At 38.2% G+C, this 16335-nt stretch overlaps 1 protein-coding gene across 9 annotated transcripts in view; it reads right to left on the bottom strand.

Annotated features, from left to right (window-relative positions):
* Window positions 1-359: 359 nt before the first annotated feature.
* Window positions 360-16335, bottom strand: part of NEBL (nebulette) — a 167665-nt gene continuing 151689 nt past the window's right edge. For 3 of the 9 annotated variants that reach the window (XM_081881971.1, XM_081881974.1, XM_081881978.1), the window contains 10 exons: window positions 16023-16133; window positions 15544-15648; window positions 14591-14683; window positions 13512-13604; window positions 12577-12681; window positions 11512-11683; window positions 10566-10658; window positions 9251-9376; window positions 4541-4656; window positions 360-2860 (listed from right to left, as the gene is read on the bottom strand). In XM_081881971.1, the coding sequence (XP_081738097.1) occupies window positions 2684-2860; window positions 4541-4656; window positions 9251-9376; window positions 10566-10658; window positions 11512-11683; window positions 12577-12681; window positions 13512-13604; window positions 14591-14683; window positions 15544-15648; window positions 16023-16133 (1191 nt within the window). In that variant the 3' untranslated portion in view covers window positions 360-2683. Of the gene's footprint in view, window positions 2861-4540; window positions 4657-9250; window positions 9377-10565; window positions 10659-11511; window positions 11684-12576; window positions 12682-13511; window positions 13605-13643; window positions 14093-14590; window positions 14684-15543; window positions 15649-16022; window positions 16134-16335 lie in introns of those variants that run through there. The other 6 variants (XM_081881975.1, XM_081881976.1, XM_081881972.1 and 3 more) reach the window with 4 other exon arrangements.

Here is a 16335-nt window from a genome sequence, read left to right as displayed (position 1 = left end):
GAGCACTGCAACCCCAGAGCCGTCCGTGACTGGACCTAATGGTCAGGGGTCTCTTTACCTTTACCTTACAACATTACAATATCAGCATAAGGTAAAGGTAAAGGTTTCCAGGGCAAAGCTCCCCACATATTCCTTCAAAACTCGCCACATATAAACTGAATTGGCATGGTCTCATGAGTAGATTGGTCCATCTCATCTTGTGAACACTTGAATCAGGCATGACAGTCTTTTTATTAACACCAATCTGAAGTCCATGCTCTGGCCCAATGAATAGCTAAATGGCCTGAACTGCCCAGGTCAAACTGAGGCCATTCTATGGCTACCACTCTCACAGAAAAATGGCCAGGAGACAAAACAGCTGCTGGTCTGATGGAAAAAATGGTTTATTTTCCTTCTCTTGGGTAAAACAGAATAATAGAAATGAAGAGCTTTCTATTCTTTAACTTCTGTACTTATGAGTTACTATGTTCGAGATGTTATGCTAGAGACATTGTCCTCTGACATCTGAGAACAAAACTCTCTAAAAGCAGTTTAAATATACTTCCCTTAGACAATTAAAAAAAAATTATGCACAATACAATGGATGCAGCATACCTTTAAAGGTCAACTTCAGTAATTCATACCATTAGCAAAATACATTGTAGCCCTTAGACACCAATCTATGTAAATAACAATCTATTTAAAAAACATCTTACTTGGGGGTTTACATTTCCCTCTCTCTGACCTGGATCTTTTTTTTAAACACACATACACCCACACCAGTCCTGATTTTATTTGTATGGAGGAAAAACAAGAGATAAATGGTCATAAATATCCATACTTTGAGTACCTAGAAAAATATATTCTTCCCATGCCTCCCCTTTTCATAATATGTTGGATACTATGAATGCAGAATGGAAGTAACTTATATTGGTACTGATTTTTATTTTTTATTTTTGCATAAACAATTAGGAATATGTCTCAGCAAATTTGTTTTCATGCACTACATGCTGGGCTTGAAGAAATGCACTGGTTCAGGGGACAAATTCTGACAACTAAACTCATTGTATTTCCCTTTTGCTCTTTCATTTTTTTTACCTTGTGTTAATAATAATTGGCTTGATCCAAACATTCCCTTCAACTGACAGAATGCATCTTTCATCAAATGAGTCTTTCCATCAAAGGAAGGAAACCTTTGGACCCAACCCTATAATACTACAAAGTTATTCACCAGTATTATCTTCAGTATTGGTCTCCCCATTTGCAGATAAGGAACTGAGGTTGAGTGAGAGTGACTTAAGTAAGGCCAGTTGATGAGCTGGTAGGAGAAGTGAGATTTGAATCAAGGGCTTCCCTGTTTCAAAGCTCAGCCTCTAATTCACTGCACCATACCAGCTCTCACCAGCTTCTAAAAAGCTTAGGAACATCTAACAAGTGTTTTGTGATCCAATGAATATTAATTAGAAGTGATAAGGTAAGACAGCAGTGCAACTGATATCATTTTTTAAAAAGAAAACGGGAAATAATGGTTTTGTATTTTTTACCTTGTGGGAAGACAAAGTTTCTCAGGTGGATGCCATGCTTCAATTACTGAGTAAATCCTTGAGTTATATTCACAAAGCTAGAAATTTACTAAATATCTAATAATCTTTTTCTTGAACTAAGCCTCTGGAAAAAATCACATTCTTTGCCAGTCAGGTCCCAAATCCAAGCCCCAATTCATGAAGTAACCCCTACCACCAATCCATTATACCAGAGATGGAAAACCTGTGGCTGTCCAAATGTGGCTGGACTCCAGTTCCCTTCATCCCTGGCCAAAACATCTGGAAGGCTACATATTTGCCATCCCTGCATTGAACCATTACACGTAAAGGGTACAATTATATGTCATTGCAAAGTTCTCAGGACAGACCCTTACAACAACAAAAAATAGATATATGTGTTTTGAAGACAGTGCTTTGAAGACAGTAATTTCTATACAAACAGTGTTAATACAAGGGGAAATAGAAAAGGTTGGAATTAACAAAATAGAAAATGCACTCTAAAATTGTTTCTAACTGTGCAAAAAGGCACAGCTATTGTCATGACTTGGAGATCATTCACAACTGGTAGTTTGGGAGGACTAACATGAATTGGGACTATGGATGAGAGAAATGAAAGATTCAGGGGAAAATACAATAGACAGCTGTGTGTCAGGAAGTTTCCGGCATTAAGTACAAGATACGTTTTGTTTAAGGCTGCCAGGCAGTTGTAAGCAACTTCTGAGCATGTCATTTATCACAACAACAAAAGATTTGTTCTGTTAATTTGGATTTTTAATTACTCGGACCTTAACACCAAGGTATAACCTCTTACAATTTCAAAGTCACACAATAAAAAATACCAGCTGCTTTGTGATTAAAACTTAAGTGGGAAATGCAGCCTACTGTAAAGGCAGAAACCTATCTGGGAGCTAATTAATAGAAACCTTTACATGATTACAAGCACCAGGTTTCCACCAACAAGTTTGTTTTTCTATATCTGTTTAAGCAGCACACTTTGGGAACTCAGTGCTTCTTGGACTTGTTAGAGGAATTGTGTTTGACTTCCAGAAAGGAGCACTGATTGTTACATTAACAGGGAAGTAATGAAGATGTGGTCTTAAAAGTACGTTTGTAAAGCTTAAGTAAATCAAAATAAAGCTCAGAAGTACTAAGGGTGAGTATTAATTAACAAACTCAATGTAATTTGCTGGAAGCATTCCAGTTTTCCCAGTTCTCTGAACAGTACCATACATCCAACCATCATCAATTGGTTGCACATTGATGATGTAGTCACCATCCCTGAATGAAACTTCATCTTCATCTTGGGCACTATAGTCATACATTGCTCTATATGTTCTCTGTGAAAAGAAAGGAGAGGGGAGTCCATTAAAGATAATTCACAGACTTTCCAACAAACCAGTCTCTACAAACCTACATTATATGTCACCACCAATGTGTGTTGTATAGATCAGCAAATTTTCAAATTGCAAAGAAATTAATCTTCATGGAACTAGGGATAGTCTTGAGTATGCAGCCCTGAATGTTAGAAACACTTTTGAAATATGCATTGTCACTTGCCTGGTCGTCATAAAATAAGCTAAGATATCCATATTTGGGGAGAATACCATAGGTATGAACTGGCACTTAAAAAGCACACAATATACCATACCAATTACACGTCACAATGCTCTATATCAGGCAAATTCAACGATCAACTATATTTGAGGAGGATTTTCACCCTTTTCCTGCCATTAATTGTATATAACCACACATATTACACATAGATATCTATACAATTGGAGTGGAGGGTGGGGAGAAAGATAAATTATTGTTGGGGAGTTTTTTAGCTATTCACCATAAAGATGTGGTCACGTTTGCTAGCTAAACTTAGTGATCAGTCAGGGAAGACAGTATTTCAAAATCTATTCTTAAGCGACCACAATTTACTAAACACATTTATGCCAACCTAAGTATGGGAGAATCACCTGTTGGGAGCCACCCAGATTGGCTGGGGCAACCCAGTCACATGGGTGGCATTTTATTTTTGTTTTTGTTTTTGTTTATTATTATTATTATTCCACCCAAGATTCTATGAGCTTGTCCACACTTCTGCTTGTGCAGCTGCTTAAACCTGGTTTTTCTGCAGATATTTGTTCCATTTCAGTAGTAAAGAGTGGGTTTTCCCAGGGAAAATGGCAAGACAAATGAAAAACTGCTCAGATCCATGCCTAAAAAGTATGAGAAAAGTGGACGTATGGATGGGTCCTATGATGCATTTTGCGGTGGAAATGCTTACAGCAATATTTCATTGTTTACAGAAAGCTTTTAACTCAGAGTTTGAAGATCCAAACAATTTTACACATTTATTCACTGCCGTTCAAAGCAGTTTATGGTAGGTTTTTGGTAGTGTTTTAATCCATCATTCTCCATCAAGATGAGGTTGTGTTGTTTTTTTTAAGTGTCAGTTTCCAGCCATATGCCAGAAACATCAAGAGATATTTTGAATATCAAATACTGTATTAGAAGGTGTGGGAATGCGATTCTTTACTGTATCTTATGATTCTGGGACAGCCTTTGCCAACCTAATGCCCTCCAGAAGTTTAGGAATATGACTCCTATCAGCTCCAGACAGCATAGCCATACTGTGAAAAACTTCTAAAACTTTTTAGAAGCTTATTATGATCTGGGTGTAACTGAGAAACAAAGCTCAAAGTTCTATATGTAATTACATAAGGCAGCTGTCAGGGGAAATCTCCAGCATAATTCAATTACAATGTAGTAATTTAGCTACTGGATAGATTGCAATATGTAATTGAGATTTGTACTCCTTTAAGGTCTTAAACAGGTCCGTTACCAAAAAAAAAAAATTAAGTTTGCTCAGGTTAAGTTTAGAGAACATGTTTATAGCCCATGTGAAAAAGTGCAAGATAGAGGGTTTTTTTAAGACAGGCTCAGTTATAGAGGAAAGAGGGAAAATAATTGTGTTTGTAGGAGAGAGGCTGCTGTGAAAAGGATTAATTATTTAACTCAATACTCACCAAGGTAGCTGAATGTGGCTGTGAATGCATTGATCTCATAGACGACACACTAGTCTGGTGCATGTAACCATATCCTTGGGGCTGACTTTGTTGATATGCCCCCGGAAGTACAGGGGCTGCATGGCAAAAGAAACATAAATGAATTACTACAAGGGAACATGCTATGGTCATTCATTAAGTGAAGTGGTGCTTTCTTCTCCCTTTACAACATCTGCAGGAGTTGGTTTCCTCAGTAGGAACTGGAGTAAGCAGAAAGAGCTTCTGTATACACAAAAAAGCTTGTCTTAGATAGAAAAACTAACTTTAAAAATTGGTGGGGGACTCCCCAAGCACACACTGACACCCCAAACCTGGCAGATGCAAGGAAGAGTTAAATGAAAACATTCTATAGTTAATGTCACATAACAATGTTGTGTTGTCTACAATTCCACTTCAAAAGAGCTGCACCCCCTTGACTTTTTTATTCTATGAAGCAGTACTTGTTTACATTCTATGGCTACATACCCCAACATGAAAATCAAAGGTTGGTAGATGTGGTTCTGGCCTCACAACCTTCCTACATCTTGCTGATCAACTACCCAGAGAGTCACAACAGGTGCATTCACACCTCTCTTCGCAGACAGAGTTCACTTCAGCAGTAAAGGAAATTACTTCTGTGCTGTCTACACTACAAACGCAGTGGGCAGCAAACAACTCATATTCACTTTGGGACCAGGGTTCTGCTAAAACAGAAAGACATGCAATCCTTCTACCAAACAAGCAATTTTATTAACCTAGAACACCACAATGGACACAGATACAAGCTGCTATAATATTAGTTGGGGGGGGGGGACAATTGTTATCAAGGGATCTAAAAGCGCATCAAAAGGTCTCCAAATTCTCTGACCAAAGTAGGATATCTGTTCCCAAGTTCTTTGGATGTAGGTTAAACCAGGGGTAGCCAACATAGTTACTTCCAGATTGGCCATATCGGATGGGGCTGGTGGGAGTTTGTTATGTACTGAGTTGAATAGGATCCAAAATGCAGCAGTCTGATTGGTCCTAGAACAATAGGATCAAAAATGCAGCAATCTGATTGGTCCTAGAACAATGCAGCAGTATGATTGGTCTGCAGGAGCCACCCAATCCAGCTCCAGATGGAAGTGAATCCACAACCTGATTGGCCTAAAAGAGAATTCTGGAATTAGCCAATCACGTGCAGCTCATTGTGTAAATAATGTATATAAAGCAGACACTTTGGGGGGACTTTCATTCCTCCTCACCACTATGAGCTGAATAAAGAGCATGAAATCCACTCTCGACTATATTTCAGAGTTGGTGTCCAACAACATCTGGAGAGCACCACATTGGCTACCTCTGGATTAGATATTATGGAGACATGAGGATGCTGTCATTTTGGCACCAGTGGGCCCAGTCCTCCCCATTCCTGCAGAAGGATCTAGGTTGCCCTTCTAAAAGTGGAGTGACATTGTGTTGTGATTTTCTCTTCCTCCATTCATTGATTGGGTACAAACACACACAAAGGTGGCCGGTATGTTGGTCCATATGAAACAAATGTCCTACATCTGCTGTTGGGTTATTGGGACCAACCAAAATGTCACGAAATAGTAGCAAGCTTTTGAGTTGTGGAGAACATTTTATCAGCCAAGATGTTGTCCAAGGCGGGGGGGGGGGGGGAACGATGTGGGGGAAGGATAAAAATTAGCCTGCGTTTTATAGTCACGAGGTCAGGGAGAGAGATATCCCTGGCATATCCCATGCCAAGGATATGTCTCTTTAAGACACAACTTCTCTAGTATCATTTTCCTTTTAAGCATGTCTTCCCAAATACTTTTTTCATCTACAACCTGAGAAACTGATTGGAAGATGTGATCAAGTGGGGAAGCTGAGAAATTTCTGTAGTAATGAACACTTATCTCCATTTCCCATATGCATGCAAATCAGTACGTGCAACTCAGGCCCATATGCAGCTAAACTTACTGGTTGCACTGGACAATTATCACTCTAAAGAACATTTGCACAATTATTTCTTTGTTCCCCACCTGCAATTCTATACAGACCCAACATACTGCTCCTGTACCCAAGTCAACCCTATGACTGTGAGTTATAGACATTCATAGGTTAGCTAGATCTTTCATGTTTGTTTGTTTGTTTGTTTGTTTGCTTGTTTTTGAAGCGTCCTTCTGCCTTTTGCCTATGATCACTGAGACCTAATGAAAACTTTCTTAAACTTAGTATGTCACACACTACATACATGTGCGCACGAATCTTGCAGGTAAGCAAGCAGTCCTGCTCCCAAAGAGATGCAGAGATGCTGGCTGAATGTTCCATTGCCCAGGGCAAATAACAGGCTCAGAATACTCCTACCCGAGGGTGTGCAAGTCACAGGCAGCACTATACCTGGCCCCATCCTAAGGCAGCTCAGCAGGAAGGAACTGCTTGTCAATTCATCACAGTCCACTTTAAACTTAGTTCCAAAGAGGAGTTTGGCACATAAAGTGGCAATGTTGCATCATGTGGTATAAGCTGCAGATAATACTACCCAGGATGCGTAGAGCCTTCCACGTCCCAGTAGACTGCTTAGCGTCTAACCTTGATGCTAGGCAGTCAATGCTGGATTTGGTTCATGAAGAGTCCCTCGTGGTGGACCTTGCCCACCTTGCCCTATAGATATTATTTTATCTATTGCTCAAGACTTTTCTATCCCGCCTGCCTGCAGTCCTATTGACATTCCGATGGTATAAACCTTGTGTAAAAAAAGTAAAAGAAATTTTAAAGATCATTGGTCTTTCCAAGACAGAATGCTTTACCATGCAAAACCTTTTTAATTATATGAGCTCTTTCCCCACGCAGTAAAATCTTTCCCATTTTTCCGAAAAATAACAAAGCCATTACAAATTGCTAGGTTTTTACACATGGTTAAATAAGCAAACAATAACAAAAGACTGCTGTATCATAAAAGCTCCTTGCTCCATTAAGTATGATTAAAAAGTGGTTTGGTTTTAATTATCTACTCAACTAGAAAATCTGATGGAATCTTAACTTTGCTTTTATGACTTACTTTCTTTTCACTATGCATCTCAACAGGAAATGCACTGAAATGAACCATGAAGTATATATAATCTAATTGTATAATAGTTGCAAAATCATAAAGCCTGGAAAGTAACAATTTGAACAAAGAGATCCTTTGATCTACAAAACCATTCATAAAATATTCTAATATTAGAACCTACTAAACAGGCCAGCTAGAAACCCTTTATGTGTCTGAATGGGGGAATGTTTGCTGCTTTATTACATAAATGCACACAGATTCCATTAGGCTGAGAAGTCTTGCCTACCCAACCCCTTTTGCTGATGTATAGGTAGCTCATAAAATATCGTATCCAAGATGCACCATCCATGGGACCACAATGCAGTCACTACATTAATGGAAACACATGTACTATTATATATATTCAAAATCCTGTGGTAGCCCCCTAACTGTGAAACGTTCTCTCAGGATGGTTTTATTTTCCTTAATTTTATTGCATTGTTGGTTTTTGGCACTTATTATAATTTTACATTCCTGTCTTACAACAGAGGGATACTTCTCAGACTGAGTTCACTGGAACTGCAAAACATTTGATAGTGGCTAGATCTCTCTCATATATATTCATATATAGATATAGATATAGATTCAAATATATATATTTGAATCGCAACTTATGTCAACTACAACTGAAGAAAAGTATTCAGGACTTTACAGAAATGTAGTAAGCAAGATAACTCATTATGGGAGAGGACCTTCTTTTCAGATTAACAAATTTCTTTTAACACTGGTGTTTCATAAAAGAAAATACATAGTTTGTCACTAATGGGCTTGAACTTGGCAAATTTCAGAGACCCAAATATTAAATTCCAAATAAGAAACACATAGTTGTCAGATGCTAATGGGAGCGCTAAAGCTATTCAGTTTTAAGACAAAATACCTCCCTGAAATGACAAGGCATAGTTTAAATGGCCTGGAAATATAGTCAAGAAGAATAGAAGATTGCAATGAATATTTCATAGACATATTTAAGTGTAATGCAAAATCCACTTTAAAGCACAGACACAACAACAAGCATGCTTATTAAGCTCTCCATGTATATTCATTTACGGAAATGGTTGGCAACTTCGTTCAGAACACTGGCATGAAGATCGAATGAGCTGGGACTTTGCCAACATATACCAGAATTCCAATAAAAGCATGCAAGAAACACGGGGAAGCCTGAACTATCAGTCCTCAGTCTACAAGTTGCCCTGTGATAATGTGTGTTAAGAATGTAAGAATGTGATTTACAGTGGAGCACAAACCTTTAATTTAAATGATCAGAGGCCCTGCAATTGAACACAATAGCAGAAAGCATAAAATAATTCAAGACTTGGGTACTTGTCCCTCTCAGTGACTTAGATGCTGTGTACTCCTACAAAAATATTTTATTTAATAAGTATGTTAATAGCTAACCAAGAAGAGGCATTAAGACCTGTGAATCAAACACTGCATGCAAAAAAACAAACAAACCAAAATCTTACTGGCTAAGGGCTCTTTGACATTAATAAAAATACATCTCTTACACAGCTGTTTGTTTACTGGGCAAACAAGGGTTGCTGGGTTAACCTGGAGATGTGCAAGGAAACAGGCACACTGTGACTGTTAATCAGAAGGGAACAGAGGACATCTATGGGTACCTCCTTCGTTAGATGGCCTTGTTACCTCACTGGAACAAGAAAACATAGAGCCCTCTGATTTGTCATCTCCAACGCCAGAAGTACTGGTTGAACGGAAATGCTGTTTACTGTAACGTCTTGCTTTTTCTACGAGGGGAAACACAATACTGCAGTAAATAGCTATAGGACAGGTGAGTAAAGTAAGAGAGAGCTTCTTTATTTGTTTGTTTTTATTCAAATAACAGGGCTGACAACTTGGGTACTTCCCATGCCAGCAACATCTTGTGCAAAGCTGCCCCAAGATACTAATAACTGGAATCCATGAGCTCACTAAAATGTGCAAGCAGGGAAAACTGTTCGCACAGGAATGCCGCTATTGGATTCTGGCTAGGGCCACGCACGGACTGTTCCCACAAATACTGGTACAGCTGCGACCAGTGGTGCCAACTTGAATACAGTATTAGGAAGGCCAGGTAAGCCCCACCCCGCATAATCAATCACATGACGTGACTTGTGCACACCATTTGAATGGCAATGTCCGTCAACTTGGTGAGGGAAGCCCCCTCAAATATTTTATTGGTGGGGGTGAAGGGACCTTGGCCTCTAAGATCTGGGCTCCTATGGCTGTGACATAAGACATTTTACTGCTCAAAGGAAATTGTGTTGCTTAGCCTTAAGAGGAACCATGCAGAAACTTGCTGTAATGTGGATTATAACTCCCCTATGATCCTCAGGTGAAGGGCGCTATAGAATTTGTTTGTGTGTGTAAAATTATAGCAGCAAGCAGATTATATTTAGTTATTCAGTTATTTAAGGGATACAATGGATAGCTCATGGAGGCTATGTGCTGTTCTTTTTGAGATGTGGTTTTAAATGGTTTGCATTTAACCACAGAATCTAGGCAGCTGATAGAAAACCCACAAGACCTATCACCAACTTTAAATTGCATTCTGGATCTTTCCATAAGCCAAGCCATGTGATCCATAGCAAAAATTAAACTAACCATTGTCATGATATTAAATAAATTTCATAATTGGAATAAACATCCAGTGCTTAAATTAGACAGTAGTGGGCATTAGATCTGCAGCCTTTAGGCCTGTCCAGACATCAGTAAATTGCCTCAGGAAACGCAAACATGTGGAGTAAATAAAGCCTCACTCTGTGAATTAGTGCACAGGCCAATGACAATTCACATGAATGCGGCCACCCCATTAAAAAAAATGCTTCTGTGCTCACACAAATCAGTTCTGAAAAGCAGCAACTACATCATTAGATGGGCTGGTCAAATATTACTTGACTACAATCAAGCACTGGAGAAAATCATGTTAAACAATACCCGAAAGCATATGTAGACTCCTAGACTGAATATTATCTTCCAAAGGGTCAAGGTCGAAGATGGAGCCAGGATCTGTGCGCCAAACTTTGAGGTCTTTCCCAAAAAGGAACAGTAAGACAGTTGGGGGAAGAAAGTAAAAGCACAAAGATGTTATCAGGGAAGACATAAATAATCCCTGGGGGCCATGGAGATGGGTTTTACCATGGATTTGACCATGGGAAAAATAACATTTGAAAAAGTGTGAGATATGATTTGTGGCTTCATAGTTTCATAAATACTATCCAACATTGCAGAAATAACTTTACGAGATTCTTAGTGTGTTACTGAAGGAAAAGAATAAATGCATCTCATTTTCATTTCAATGCACAGGTCAGCACTTATAGTTTGCAAATAAAAATAATACGACTTTTCCAACAATAAAAATCTCATCATACCAGGTATTAAAATCATGGAGCTGAATTCCTTTTCTGCTAATCTACGTGAAAAAGTCAAATGGCAATTTCTTCTGTGATTACTTTCATTTTTTAAAAAGAAAGTTAAGAATGTTAATAATTGGCTGCTCATATTAACAATTTAAGTACTTTTTATATTGTCTCTCTTTCTTTCTTTACCTTTCAGCCTTTGTAGAGCAAATTAATGTTTGATTAAAATACCTTTCATCTTATCATCTGTTCTGTTAATTACTATACTCATTACTTCAGAGGTGACTGCAATCAGGAATTCTGCAGCAGACAATTATCGCCTGATAACCCAAAACTGACCTATCATTTTAATCTTAAGAAGGAACTGCATATGAAACAAAGGTACAAAACATCAAATACAGATAACACTGCAACTAGACAGAACAAGATAACTAGATAAGTAAATAAATAACAGAGCAAGTTTATTCTGCAGAGCTGGCCCACATAATATATTTGGGTCAGTAAAGCACAGAGTAGAAACTTACCCACAATTATTCCAGGTCTCCTGTCCATTTCAACTATATGTGGGTGGACGCCTTTGTAGGCAGCATCACTAACCACCTGGGTATTTCTTCTCACCCGTTCAGTTACAGGATCGTCCACTATTGGAGTGAAACCTCTGCCTTTCGTCTTCTCAAAATCTTCATGGTATTTGACCTGGAGCAGGGTGGGAAGATTATTATTTTCTAGTCCAATGACAAGGTGTATTGAGAGCTGTAAAAGATAGGTATTGTCACCATTATTTTTCTTGGGCACTGAAATTTTTGCTTATTTCAAGCTGCTAACCACTGTCATGCAATTGTTCCTTGCCGCTACAAGGCCCAATAGATGTGCAATTCCCATTGTCCTCGCTGGTTTGTTTGTTTTTTAAGGTAATTACTGTTTGTATACAGATAAAAAGTCGCATGCAGTCTGTTGCATTTAGTGTTACATTCACATGCAAATGATGGTGCTAAACCCTTCAAAATCATCTTACATTTCATTCAATTTCAGTTGTAGAAAGCACAAGTGCTCCATATCAATACGTTAGGATAAAATTTCAAATTAGTATGGCTTTTCAAGGTATTACAGATATCGATATGCTTTTTAAAAGCCTCCCTCCCCCATTCATCACATACGGTCATATACACAGCACAGCACACTCACACATACACAATCCTTCAGGCAAAGGCAATCAGAGCAACCAAATTCAGAATTCCACTTGCACACACAAATCAAAAACATGCACAGGCACAAGGCAGTGTGTGTGTGTGTGTATCACCCTCTCCAGTTAAAATCTGCAATGCTGAAACAGAGAGGAACCACGTGAAGTGTCTTTAAGAAGCCACACGAGTGAATGGTTAGGGAAGTCGTTTTATTAGTATAACAATATGCAACATTTAAATGCAGTTAGCAAACCCCCACCCCAAGAACCACTGTGTAAGTGGGAAAACTCAGTCCAGATTTTAGCGCATCGTGCTAGTTACCTAGATTAATGAAGGGTTCAATCCAATCCAATCTACAGCTACTGCTCTTCAGAACACACTAGCTATGTGAAAAATGTACCCTACCATTGAAATGTTGTTTTGTGTCTCTTTGACATGCCTCAGCTCAGGTGTGTCTACAATCATACTAGGTCTACCTTTCATCTGTTGCTGATCTCGGCTGTACTTGACCTGCAAAAGACAGCACATGGATTTTTCGAGTGTGCACAACTTGACAGGAAAATCATGCTTAATGTCACGCGCAACTGATATTCTTTTACCATTCTATCCCAAAATGAATAGGCATTGTGGAGATGTGGTAATGCGCATTGCACTGGTCTACCCGTTCAAAGTCATCGACCTTCACTACAATTCGTAACCGACTAGTTAATAATGCATGATACAAAAAATGTAAGATTGTACTTTAGTAAACATTGGCAAAGTCATTAAAAAACAAAGTGGAGAAATAAGAAAAACACACATGAAACCTACTGCTTCATTATTAGCAGTCACTAGGCCAAACGGATAAAGATTCAAAATTAATTTATTAAGAATTGTAGGAATTGTTACGTTCAAAAACAAGTCCAAAAATACAACTGTTACTTCGTAAAGTATTTGGGGTTACTTAAGTCACCATGCTCAGCAAGGTGGGGGGCTGCAGACTAGATATTTAATGAAGTTTAAGTTGGAATAATTATGAGAAATAAATTGCCATGGCTAGGTAACATTGATTGCTTGAGTCCTCTTTCATGTCCTGGTTACTGCTTCAAGACTACTGCAAGATGTATGTGTGTAGAACAGTGAACTAAACTTACTACACACTATTACTCAAAGGAAATTGGCTACAAAATCTTCATTTTTAAAAAGTTATTAAAATTAAGTTATCCCCAGCTGGGGAAAAAAACAAAATTAATTTATTAAGGACATGATTTGTTAAGGGCATGATGCACTCATCACAGAAAGGTTAAATTCTTTATTAATCCAAAACAATAAAAAGAAACAAGGAAAAACAAAGGACTTGCCGAGCTGATAATTTCTTGATTCTTCTTGACTCTTTCCATCTCAGGAGTGACACTGACAGCAGTTGCTTTACCAGGTTGCACTTTATAGTAAGCCTATTAATTTCAGATATATATAAATAACATTGCAACTGAACAATGATAAATAGGGCACCTGGTGTTTAAATTCCAAATGTTCTAATTAGTTTGGTATTTAAAGCTGTATGCTGAAGCATAACGTAATTATTTCTTTGTATTTCATTGGTAAAATATGTGCAAAGAGAAGCATTACTAACTTTAACATAATTTGCTCTAAGGTATATTTAGTGCTACTGCTGCTGTACAGTCTCCATTTGGTTCAACAGGGATTTTTACTGCAGTTACAGGGCTGGTGCACAAAAAGGGAAAGGAAGTTTAAAAACTGACACATATTCCCTAAAATAGATCAAACAATAGATCTATCCTCTTTCGACAATATTAAGTGCAGGTTGGAAATTTGTTTCATTTCAGCGTTTACGATATAAAGAAAAACATTCTGATGATGTCAGAAGGATATCATAAGAAGTTGCAAAACTGGGTGTTAGTCTGAGACTCCTCAAGAAGTACTGCAGAGACAGAAATATACAAGAAAAAGGACACTTCATGCATATATAATCAGGGGATAGAACCGTAGAACTGCAGAGTTGGAAGGTACCACGGTGAGAATCTAGTCCAACCCCTCTGCAATGCAGGAATATTTCACCTAACATGGGGCTCGAACCCACAACCCAGAGATTAAGAGTTACATGCATATATTAAGAGGCTGAGCTTTCCCCCGCTCTTTTGTAGATAGCTCCTGAACTGGGAGAATGAAAGAAAGGGAGAGTGCTTAACTCTTCCTGTGTCCGCTGCTTCTTTGCTCCAAAGGGTTTGCCCCCAGGATTTCAAATGCAGGTGGGCTGGGGAATCTGACTGGTGCTGAATTATGATATATTTCACTTGGAATGTCAGTTTTATAGTTCTATTTTTGTTTGTTGTTTTTTAGTACAGTGCATTTCCACAACAATAGCAACAGCAATAATAAAAATTTGCACAAAGGAGCATCTGTTTTTAAAAAAACTTACTGCGCTAATATTTTGCTGGTTTTTCTTTACTCGTTCAATCTCTGGAGTCTCTGTTACTGCTGTACCAGCTCCTATCACTTTCTTGTACAACACCTTCATTGAACAATAGAAAAATAATTATGAAGGTATGCTTCCTGGCACAAGTTTGCAACAACAGGCAATGTTCCAAATACTAAAGTATACCGCCTCTGTTGTTTTAGCTTCCCATAAACTAAATCACCACAAGAACTAATAAACTCATTTTCTTTACTGGAACCTCATATGAAAAGAGTGCACATTGGGAAAGGCCATAACAGGTAGCATACTTCGCAGTGATATCCACAGATGTTTAAGGTTTAATTGTCCTGGCTCTTAGCATCTGATAAAGGTTGAGCACTTTCCCGTATACCTGTTCTTGTAGCCCTTTAAAAATAGTGCAAGGCTACCCTCACCTCCATCACAGCATCCCACCACTTAAAGACTAATAAATTTATTATAGTATAAACCAACAATGGAGTAGAGTGCACTTCATACTTTCTCTGATCCATAAAAGCTGACGCCATAATAAATTTGGCTCCATTGAATTCAGTGGGGTTTAAGTCCACATAACTCTGTAGAAGACTGCACTGCTCAAAAAAAAAATCGTTGCATTGCTACCTTTTCCCACAGTACTGTGAAAATTATTGTTGCAATTATTATTATTTATTAAACTTCTATACCGCCCTTCATCTGAGGATCACAGGGCAGTTTACAATATTTTTAAAAAATTACATACCATGATAACAAACAATAACAAAACAATAACAATAACCACCCCCCAACAGGAATGGTACAACCTTTACCAACGAGGGTATGCAACAGGCTTGGGGACAATGAATGGTACATTTTTCATTGTGCCCTGGGATACAAGAGAGTTCATTTGATGTTGAACTTTGTTAAGAGTTTCCCTTAAAATTTGGGCCGTTGCTACTTACAGCACTGATATTTCTCTGTGTGTTTTTAATTCTCTCGATTTCAGGAGTGTCTGGAACAGCAGAGTAGAGGCACAGCATCTTCTCTGCTTCATCTTTGTACTTTTTCTACAAAATAGAAAGCCCAGCCAGATGGGTGGGGTATAAATAATAAAATTATTAGTATTAGTGTCAAAATAAGTATGTATGTATTAAGCAATTAAACAACTAAATAGGCTTAAATATGTGTAAGCCTACTTTACTGTCGCTTCACAATTCCTATACAATGGCAAACTGGGCCTTAATATAACTCAGAATTAAAGTCTGTATCTTTTATTATTTTTATTTTAGCATCCACACATTAAAATAAATGCACTGCCATAAGAAGCATGCATACTTATTAAAAAATAAGACTCATATCAGAACAAAACGAACAACCCTGTGCGCAGGAGGACACTTCCGAACTGCAAGCGCCACTTAATTACTCTTCATTCCCTACCCACCTGGCTGGCTATTTCAGAAGCTTTCTTTGCTCGCTGTATCTCTGGGATATCTGAGCCCACCTGCATTCCTTTCCCTTTGATTTCAGTCTCCAGGTCCTTCATATATTCTTTCTGTAAGAAATGGAACGTTAATGAATTCTTAGACATACAATATCTTTAGCCTTTCATACCCATACAGCTGGAATAATTCATGTGTGCTGCTTTCAAAAAGGTATGCTTGCAACACAAACTAGATTTCTGATGCCTGGCTGTGCTTCTGTCAGATTCAGTTTTTATTATTTTTCTATACTTCCTGCTTTCAAAAGGATTTCGT

The sequence above is a fragment of the Podarcis erhardii genome (genome assembly GCF_964252035.2).
Source record: "Podarcis erhardii genome assembly, chromosome: 12".
NCBI lineage: Eukaryota > Metazoa > Chordata > Lepidosauria > Squamata > Lacertidae > Podarcis > Podarcis erhardii.
This window is presented reverse-complemented; position numbering and strand designations above follow the sequence as displayed.